The 9,726-nt window shown below is 69.0% G+C and overlaps 1 protein-coding gene across 1 annotated transcript; it reads right to left on the bottom strand.

Moving 5' to 3' along the window:
- Positions 1-905: 905 nt before the first annotated feature.
- Positions 906-9,675, bottom strand: GAS2L1 (growth arrest specific 2 like 1). Its single transcript, XM_087768809.1, has 6 exons — positions 9,388-9,675; positions 8,061-8,719; positions 5,653-5,760; positions 5,306-5,402; positions 4,691-4,988; positions 906-3,077 (listed from the first exon to the last, which is right to left on the bottom strand). The coding sequence occupies exons 2-6, from the start codon at positions 8,703-8,705 to the stop codon at positions 1,823-1,825; spliced, it is 2,403 nt and encodes an 800-aa protein (XP_087624935.1). The 5' UTR covers positions 8,706-8,719; positions 9,388-9,675; the 3' UTR covers positions 906-1,822.
- Between the last annotated feature and the right edge of the window lie 51 nt (positions 9,676-9,726).

Raw genomic sequence — 9,726 nt, 5'->3', positions numbered from 1 at the left:
TGTCAGGGGCTTCCCCAAGCTCGGTGCCCGAGCCATGGCCTGGTGCTCCTGAGGGAAGCAGGATGCTGTGAGCTTCCTCTCAGCAGTGCCTTGCCCTCAGCAGGGAGGAGATAGCCCCTCTCTGGGGCTGGTGGCCCTGACCTCTGGCTCGGCAAGGCCTGAAGCAGCAAAATGCCTGGAGCTGGGCATGCAGCCAGGGGAAGCGGGGCACGATGGTCCTGCGGAAGGTCGAGCGGCAGCTCCCGGCCCTGCACTCTGCCCCCGCCTGATGCCAGAGCCTCTAATGGCTCCGCCGAGGCCTACGGCAGCCCCATGCCCAGTGCTGGGGCCCAGCTCCCAAGCCTGTCCTGAAGTTGGGGATGGGTGTGGGGTCCCCAGGAGGTGCAGCTGGTCCCGGTGGGGTGACAGCCCCGGTGCTGGCACCACTCTGACCACTGGGCTGGGCACCAGCACCCCACTCCCAGGGCAGATGCATGGCAGGTACTCGGGGACCACAGCAGGCACCCTGCTTTGGGAACCCCCAAGTGGCAGCGGGATGGCCACCACCACGGCCACCCACCACCTGCCCAGCCCTCGGCCACACTGGGCAGTGGCAGAGCATGGCCATGCCCCTGGGGCCAGCAGCTCTCGGCCATGGGGTGCCCCAAGGGCTTCGGGGATGTGGAAGGGTCCCACATGCAGCTGAGGAGTCCCCATGGCTGCAATAGGGTGCAGAACATTGGGGCTGAGCCTCACCCCGGCTCTTCCCCTCTCTTGAGACCCCAGCCCATCCTGCCTTGGGCTTGGGGGTCTCACGCCCCTCCTGCTCGCCTCTGGCTGCCCCTCAGCAGGTCCCAAACCCCCTGGAGGGGCTCATTCCCCCGCCCCCCTCCCCCCCCCCGGACAGATGACTGGACATGGTGGGCTCAGCTCTGTTGGTCTTTACTGGCTTGGGAGAACATGGAGGGGTGGGGGCTGTGGTGGCCCGGGCAGGGGCTCCACGCACAGCCTCCTCCCATCTTAGGGACATCAACACATGCTATGGACACGGCTGCGGCTGATGGGTGCTGGAGAGGAACAAGCGATCCCCCTGCCCCAAGATATGGGTTGTGACAATAATAAGCTGCACATCCCCAAGTCATCTCAGATGTGGAGAGAAGAGGAAGAGATGAGAAAAAGAAGAAGAGAAGACAAGAAGAAGAGAACATGACATGAAGAGAAGGTGGCCAAGAAGAGAAGGAGGAGATGAAGAGGAGATTACATGAAGATGACAAGAGAAGGTCAAGACGAGGAGGAGAAGACAGACAAGAAGAGGAGAACATGACATGAAAAGAAGGTATCAAGAGGAGGAGAAGGCCAAGAAGAGAAGGCCAAGAAGATGAGCAGAAGACCAAGAAGAGAGGATGGCAAAAAGAGAAGAATGAGGAGAGAAGATGAGAAAAGAGACAAAAAGATCAGAAGAGAAGAGCTGGTTGCTTTCCAGCCCTGTTCCCAGGGGGCTGGGATGCAGCTCTCTGCTCTGGCCACTACCACCACCGTGACCATGCCGTGGCCACCCCCATGGAGCTGCTCTCCATGGGGACCGGGGCGCCTCCGGGGCCCTTTGCACCCAGCTGAGGCCGGGAGCTCCTTGCAGAGCCCAACCCCAACTGCCACCAGCCACCAAGGAAAGGAGTCCTGGCTCCCCGGCCACCCCGGCTCCGTGGCCACCGCCTGGCCGGGGCCTCTCCGTGCAGGTGCCATCACCAGCAGCAGCTCCGTCATGTCCCCGGGGGGTGGCCGAGGGGGTGCTGGGCGCTTCTCCCCATCCTGCCTGCCACCTGCAGCCACCAAGCTGGGCATCTCATGGCCAGGCGTCCTCGTCCAGCCCCTCGTGCTCGCGCAGGACCCAGGTGGGCTCCAGGAAGGAGGAGAGGACGCTTTGCAGAGCCCCCCAGGGCTTGCGCTCCCCGGGCTTGGGGCTGCCGGCGGGGGGCCGGGGGGCTGCCCCGTAGCCCCGTGGGGTGGGGATCCTGGAGGGCTTCTTGTGGGGCTGCGTGTCCAGCCGGGGCTTGGCCCAGGGGTGCGGGGACGGCGCGGGGAGGGAAGGCACTGGCTCGGGGACCCGCGGGGGGCCATCCACCATGGCGGGGGTCTCCTCTGTCTCCGTCAGCTCGTCCTCCCCCGGTGCCCAGTCGGTGTCGGACTCGGGGCCCCCCCGGCTCTCCCGGGCATCCCAGGAGGCTGGGAAGCAGCTGCTTTCATCGGAGGAGCTGGAGAGAGCCGGCCGGCGTCCCGCAGCCGCCATTTCGGGGGCCACCGGCAGCAGTGGACCGGCCCCGTTCCCGCTCCGCCGGCCGTCCTCGGCGGGGAGCCCGTGCTTGCCGAAGACGTTGAGGGAGGACGAGGAAGAGCTGGAGGAGCAATAGGCCGAGTCGGCAGCGGTGCCGGGGGCCGGCGTGGGGGGCGCGGTGGGGGTCTCCCCGTCCTCCATCTCCTCCATCATCCGCGTGTTGGCCAGGAACTCCTCCTCCAGCCGGCGGAAGAGCTGCTGCTCCTGGCCGGGCTCCAGCCGCAGCGGGGCCTGCAGCCGTCGCGCCAGCTCCTCCAGCTCCCGCTGCAAAGCCTCCCCGGCCCCACCGCCATGGGGGGCGTCCCCGGGGACCCCCGCCCGCCGCCCCCCAACGCCTTCCTCCAGGGAGGAGCGGCGCGGGGTGGGCGCGGGGCTGCGGGCAGCCGGCCGGGAGGGTGTCCGGCTGCGGGCAGGGCTGCTGGGCCGGGAGGGGGTCTCCGCCCGCGTCCAGGAGTGCTGCCCGTCCCGCCGGCGGCTGATGAGCAGCAGGGGCTGGGGGCCGGGGCGGCCATGGCTGCGGGCACGCGGCGGGGCCCGGCCAGGGCCGTTGGGCACCCGTGAGCGGCCACGTTCCTCCGGAGCTGCTTGCCCGCCCGGGGAGGGTCCAGTGTCGCGGGGCAGCTGCGGGGGGACCCCCCGGCTGGGGTCCCGGCGGCGAGGGGTGCCCCCGTCCCGCGGGCCCGGGGGGCCGCTCTGCGCCGAGGAGGCTGAGGAGTCGCTGTCACCCGAGCAGCGGCGGGCGCGGGCAGGAGCGGGGTCGCGGGGCCTGGGGGGGGCACGGAGAGGAGGGTCGGGGGGCTGGGGGGCAGTGCAACCCCCATTGCACACCCCATTATGCCCCCCCCATTGCATCTCCATTGCAAACCCCGTTGCACACTCCATTCCACTCCCCATTACTCCCCCCATTGCCCCCATTACACTCCCCATTGCCCCCCGTTACATCCCCCATTGACCCCCATTGCTCACCCCATTGCACCCAATCCCCCCCCATTTCCCCCACTACACCCATGTTGCTCCCCCCATTACTCCCCCCATTTTCCCCATTACACTCCCCATTGTCCCCCTTCACCTCCCCATTACGCCCCATTGCCCCCTTTGCAAACCCCATTGCCTCCCCATTGCACCCCCAATGCCCCCCTTCACCCCCTCATTGCACCCATTGCCCCCCTTGCCCTCCTTCACCCTTCATTGCACCCATTGCCCCCCATTGCTCACCCCATTGCACCCCCCATTGCTCCCCCTATTACCCCCCCATTCCATTCCCCATTACCCCCCCTTTGCCCCTCCCATTGCCCCCCATTACACTCTCCTTTGTGCCCCATTGCCCCCATTGTCCCTCTTCACCCCCCATTACACCCCCTTTGCCCCCCCTCAACCCCCATTGCACCCCCATTCCACCCCACATTGCTCCCCCCATTACTCCCCCATTGCACCCATTGCCCCCCATTGCACCCCCCATTCCATTCCCCATTACTCCCCCCTTTCCCCCCATTGCACACCCCATTATAACCCCCTTTGGCCCCCATTTCCCCCACTGCACACCCCATTGCCTCCCCATTGCATCCATTGCCCCCCTTCACCCATTACACCCCCATTGCCCCCCTTCTCCCCCATTGCACCCCCATTCCCCCCATTCCACCCCACATTGCTCCCCCCATTGCACCCATTACCCCCATTGCACCCCCCCATTCCATTCCCCATTACTCCCCCCTTCCCCCCATTGCACCCCATTACACCCCCCTTTGCCCCCCATTTCCCCCCACTGCACACCCCATTGCCTTCCCATTGCATCCATTGCCCCCCTTCACCCCCCATTGCACCCATTGCCCCCCCATTTCCCCCATTCCACCCCACATTGCTCCCCCCACTACCCTCCTATTACACCCATTGCCCCCCCCACATTCCACTCCCCATTGCTCCCCACTTTGCCCCCCCATTTCCCCCATTCCACGCCCCATTTCCCCCCCATTCCCCCCATTGCACGCCCCTTCCCGCTCTCCCAGCCCGCCCTGTCAATCATCCCGGGGGGGGGCGTGGCCACGCCAGGCCCCGCCCCATCCCCTCGCCGTGCGCACTGCGCCTGCGCGCTGCCGCGGCGGGAAGAGGCGGGGGGGTGGGGGTGGGGGGGCGAAGCCCCCAGGGCCGCGACCCCCAGGACACGGGTGGCGTGGGGCCGGGCTGGGCTTTGCCAGGGCTGGGGCACCTCACGGGAGAGGTGGATTTTGCTCCACGGCAGGCCCCAGCCCCACGGCGGGGGGGCTGGGGCCTGCCGTGGGGCTGAGGCCTGCTGTGGAGTTGGGCCCTGCTGTGGGGCTGAGGCGCTCTCCCACCCTTCCCCTGCCATAGGGCGATCCCCCCCCCCCCCCATGGGTGCCCTACCTGAGCGCGGGGCTCCTCGAAGGGCTGGCAGAACCAGGCAGGGTTGCCAACCCCCTCCTTGGGGGCAAACCCTCCTGCTTGCTGCTGGACGGCGGCTTCGGGATGCCCGTGTCCCGGCTGTGGCCGCCCCGCTCCGTCCTGGTGTGGCTGTTGTCCCCTCCGCTGCCCGAGGAAGGGCCGGCTGCGCGGGGGCGGCGGGGGGTGCCGGGGCTGGGGGCGCGGGGCGCCGGGGAGAAGCTGCCGGGAGATGGTTTTTGCGGGGAGAAGCCCGGGGCGCGGGGCTGGGGCAGGCGGTGAGCTGGAAACAGAGACGCCGGGGGGTCTGGGGGGGGCCATCCCTCGCCACCCCCCAGCCCCTTGGTGTCGTGCCGGCACCCGGCTTTTCCAGCCAGGGCTTCCCAGGCTGTCGGTTAATCCCCTCGGGAATTAATTTGGCCAAAACCCCGCCTTTTCTCACCCAGCCTTTTTCCCCTTTTAGTCGGATCAGCGCCCCGAGCAGCCCAGCCCCGGGGAAAGGAGCCCCAGGGAGAGCCAGGAGCTGTGTGAGGTGATGAGGTGGGGTGGCAGCGGCCATGGCGGGGCTCCCTGGGCCCCGGCATCCCCAGGGGCACTCACCAAGGGAGGAGCAGCGGCACGGGTCGTGCTTGTCCAGGTAATGTTCCAGTGTGTCCCAGCCTCCGCCGACGCGCACCATCACGTGGCTCCTCAGCACCTGCGGACAGCCCGTCACCCTGCCTGCCCTGCCTGCTGCCTGGGACGTGGCCAAAGAGGCGGGGAGCGGCCCACCAGGCCCCCAACGCGGGGCAGCTTGTGGGCAATAAATTCGGCTCGGGGCCCACCCCACCACGGGGGCCCTCAGGAGGGGTCCCCACCGCGCCGAGGAGTGGGAGGAGGAGGAGGGTCGGGGATCCCGGCGGGGGGCGGGGGGAGGATGGGGTGAGAGGCGTGGCGGCGGCTCTTACTCGGACGAAGATGAGGGTGCTGGAGTCGCCCACTTTGTATTTACCCTCGGAGACCTTGACCATGGGGAACTGGGAGGGGCAGGAGCAGCAGCCCAGGATCTCCCGCACCTGCAGGCAGAGAGGGGAGAGGTCGGTGGGGCGCAGACCCCCAGCTATAGGGCCAGCCCTTATAGATAGGTGCACGCGGAGGGGCTGTATAGAGCCCACAGGGAGTGGGGAGCCGGCTTGGGCCCAGCCTGGCAGCTCCCCTGCTGCCTGTGCTTGCCCTCGCAGGAGCAGGCAGGCCTGCGGGCAGCGTGTTGCCTGTACCTGCCGGGAAGCAGCTGGGTGGGTTCGTGCAGGAGCCCGAGCCGGCAGCTCCCACCGCAGCCCCAGGGGGTGGGGAACACCCACAGCACCCACGCGCCGTGGGAGAGGGGCCCGGGGGGGCTTCCCACGACCGGCCACCCCTGAGCAGGCTGAGAACGGGCACAACTCGCTTCATCCGCCACCAGCCCCGCTCCCTGGAGCCCACCCGCTCTGGGACCCCCAGGTGTGGGGACCTCAGAGCCGCCCCAAAACTGGGAAGGAGGAGAAGCCCCCCCCCCAGCCCTGCTAACCCCCAAACCACGGGGGCTTTGCCCCCCCCAAGCACCCCGCTATGGGGCAGGGGCTAAAGCCCCCCCCCCCAATTTTAACATCTGGCACCGATAAAAAGGCAAAGGGAGGACTTGGGGGGGACAACCCCCCCATCGCGGTGGGGCTGCCGGACAGCGCTGCCTGCCCGGCTGCCTGCCCGCCAGCTGCCCGCCCTGCCCGCGGCCTGCCCGGGGCTGACGTCAGGGATTAGGCAGGGAGCCACGGGGGGACGTGGGGACGCGGCCGCATCCTGCCCTGGCCCGGGGGGGGGGGGACGGACACAGCACAGCACCGCCTCCCTCACCCCTAAATTTGGGTTGGTTTTTTTTATAATTCCTCCTTTTTTCTTTTGTTGCCGTTCTGCCCATTGCAGGGCTCCAGCCAGGGCAGGATCCGGCCACTCCAGTTCCCATCCGGGGCAGCAGCCGGGTGGCAAGGTCAGCCCCAACCGGGGAAACTGAGGCACGGGGGGGGGGGAGGGGAGGGGGAGCTGCAGCTGGGAGGGGGGGGGTCCTGACCCTGCTGCCATCCCGGGGGGGACACATGGGGACCAGCCGGGCCGGATCCAGCACCGTCAGGCTCCTCCCTGGCTCCAGCGCTGCCCATAAAAGCTGATGGCGAGGAATTACGCAGCCCAGAAAAATGCAGCCGGGGTTGGCAGCGCTCGGCCAGGGGGGCTGGGGGGATTTGGGGGGGCAGCAGCGAGGGGGGGGACCCCCCCTTTGCAGTGGAGGGGGGGTGCAGGATGCTCCCCCCGCCCCGAGCATGGCGGCTGCGGGACTTTATGAGGAATCGGGGGTTCAATTAAAAAAACGGCTTTGAGCTTAGGGAGTCAGGGGAGGGCAGCCCCCCCCGCCCCCCCCCCCCGTTGTCCCATCGTCCCCTCCCCGTATTAATCCGCTGCCTCGCACGCGGGCCGGATCCTGCACCCAGCCCGGCTTTAATCCCTCCTGAGCCTCCCGGCCCCCGGAGGAGGGGGGGGGTCCCTGCACCGCTCCCCTTCCCGACACCCCGAATGGTGGCTGTGAGCAGCTGGGATGTCCCCACGTCCGTCTGTCCGTCCCTGGGGACAGCAGCTGGGAGGAGGAGGGCTGGATCCGGGCAGGAGCAGGTTCCTGGGGTGGGGACCGCTGTGTCGTCGTCCCCCGCCGCGGGGAGGAAGTGGCAGGGGCGGAGGTGCCACCCGTGTCCCCCCTGTGATTATGGCCACGGCCACCAAAATAACCCGTCCTGATGTCAGGAGGCTCCAGAGGGCACGGGGGGGGGCCTGGCCAGGCGGCTGAGGACCTCCCACGGCCACCAAGAGCCCGGGTGGGTGGGTGGGTGGGTGGGTGGGGAAGGACAGCCCATGGGCTGCAGCCAGCCCGGTTGGGCGGACAGAGGGGACCTCCCATGGACCACAGAGCACCCCAGAGGACCTCCCATGGACCACAGCAGCAGATGGGACCTCCCATGGGCCACGGGACCTCCCATGGGCCACAGCACCCCGTTGGATGGACAGACAGGACCTCCCATGGGCCACAGAGCACCCCATTGGGTGGACAGAAAGGACCTCCCATGGGCCATAGAGGCAGGTGGGACCTCCCATGGACCACAGAGCACCCCATTGGGTGGACAGAGAGGACCTCCCATGGGCCACAGAGGCAGGTGGGACCTCCATGGGCCATAGAGCACCCCGTTAGGCAGGCAGAGAGGACCTCCCATGGGCCATAGAGCACCCCGTTGGGCAGACAGAGAGGACCTCCTGGGGACCACGGAGCAGCCCGTTGGGTTGGGGGAGCGCGTCTCACCAGCTCGTCCAGGTTCTTCAGGTCGCAGAGGGCGATGGGCCGGGCCCTGCTGGGGTAGGCGGGCGCCTGGGGGTCCCGGCTCTCCTGGCGCGTGCCCAGTGCACCGTAGGCCATTTGGTCCCTCATCTCCTCCTCGATCTCCTCCTCCATCTGGATGAGCATGGGGGCCAGCATGCCAAACTTGGAGCCCCTCCTGGCCACCTCCAACAAGCAAAGGACAAAGTTCTTCTCGTTCTTCTTCAGCACCAAGTCATTGGTCTCGAACATGAGGACGTCCTGGATGCCGAGGTCCTGCCGGCACCACTGGATGAAGTTGGAGACGTTATCCCGGGCGATGAAGGAACCGGGCACCACGTTCTTGGCTTGGAAGACGACCTCGTTCTGAGGGACGCGCATATGGGCGGCCACCTCGGGGTGCCGCTGCTGGAAGTCCAGGGCGATGCGGTTGACGTTGTTGGCGTGTCGGCAGAGGTGACAGCCCGTCTCCAGGCTCTCCAGGAAGGTGTCCACCTGGATGTCCAGGTCGTAGAGGGTGTTGAACCACTCGGCCAGGTCCTCCTTCATGGCCTCCAGGTACTCCTCGCTGGAGCGGAAGGGGCGGATGCTCTTGGAGGCGGCCGACTGGATGTGGCTGGGGTCGGCCATGGCGAGCTGCCGGCCTGGGGGGGCGACGGGTGCCGTTAGAGGGAGGCAACACCCCCCAGCGCCCCCCGTCCCCCACCAGGCTCCTCGCCAAGGGGAATTTGGCTGCCTGGTGTGTGTCCCCCCGCCACCGGTGACACCCCCGTGCCTCAGTTTCCCCCACCCGCAGGCGGGGGGGGGGGGTCACCACTGCCATCTCCCGCCTGTCCCCTGCCACCCCGTGTCCCTTCCGCCCCCCCCCCCGGGTTAAGGAGTCACTCGTCACCGATCCCCCCCACCCCAAAAGCTGCCCAGTCATGGTGGGTGTCACCGTGGGAGGAGGTGACGCCCCGAGGGACCGCGGTGCCGGTGGCAAGGAGACCCCCCCCGCCATGGCTACCAACCCCCTGGGGCGGGGGGTGCTGGCCCCAGCGCTCAGCCATGGCGGGGGGGGGGGGCTGCACCCAGGGGGGTGACCCCCACCCTGCTGGGGGGGACCCCACGGGCCGCCCCCCCCCACCCCCACACCCTGGGGGGTCCTTGCCGGGGGGGGGGTGTCTGTCCGTCCGTCTGTCCGCCGGGGGAGGGGGTCAGCACCTGCGAGGCAGATGCCGACTCGTGCGGGGGAGGAGGAGGGGGGAGGGACACGGGTGGGGACAGGCGGGGGGGGGCACAGGGACAGGGACCCCCCCAGCCCCGCACTCACCGCGCTCCGCTACCGCCGGGCCGGGCCGCGCCGCCCGCTCGCTCCCCGCTCCGGGCCGGGCCGCGGCTCTGAGCCCCGGGGGGGCCCCGCCGCTGCCGCCGCCGCCGCCGCCGCCGCAGCCCCCGCCGCCATCCGCCGCCGGGAGCGGAGGGACCGGGAGGGGAGCGGGGGGGACCGGGAGGGGAGAGGGGGGGAAGGGGAGCGGGCAGCGCCGGCCCGCAGCCCCGCAGCCGCCGCCGCCGCCGCCGCGCCCCGGCCGGGAAGTTGGGAGGCGGCCCAGAAAGGGCCGGGGAGGGAGCGGCGGGCGGGGCCGGGCCCACACGCGGGACACGGACACGG

Source organism: Nipponia nippon, unplaced genomic scaffold, assembly GCF_047370975.1.
Source record: "Nipponia nippon isolate SJK-2023a ecotype South Korea unplaced genomic scaffold, ASM4737097v1 scaffold_30, whole genome shotgun sequence".
In the NCBI taxonomy this organism is placed as follows: domain Eukaryota; kingdom Metazoa; phylum Chordata; class Aves; order Pelecaniformes; family Threskiornithidae; genus Nipponia; species Nipponia nippon.
This window is presented reverse-complemented; position numbering and strand designations above follow the sequence as displayed.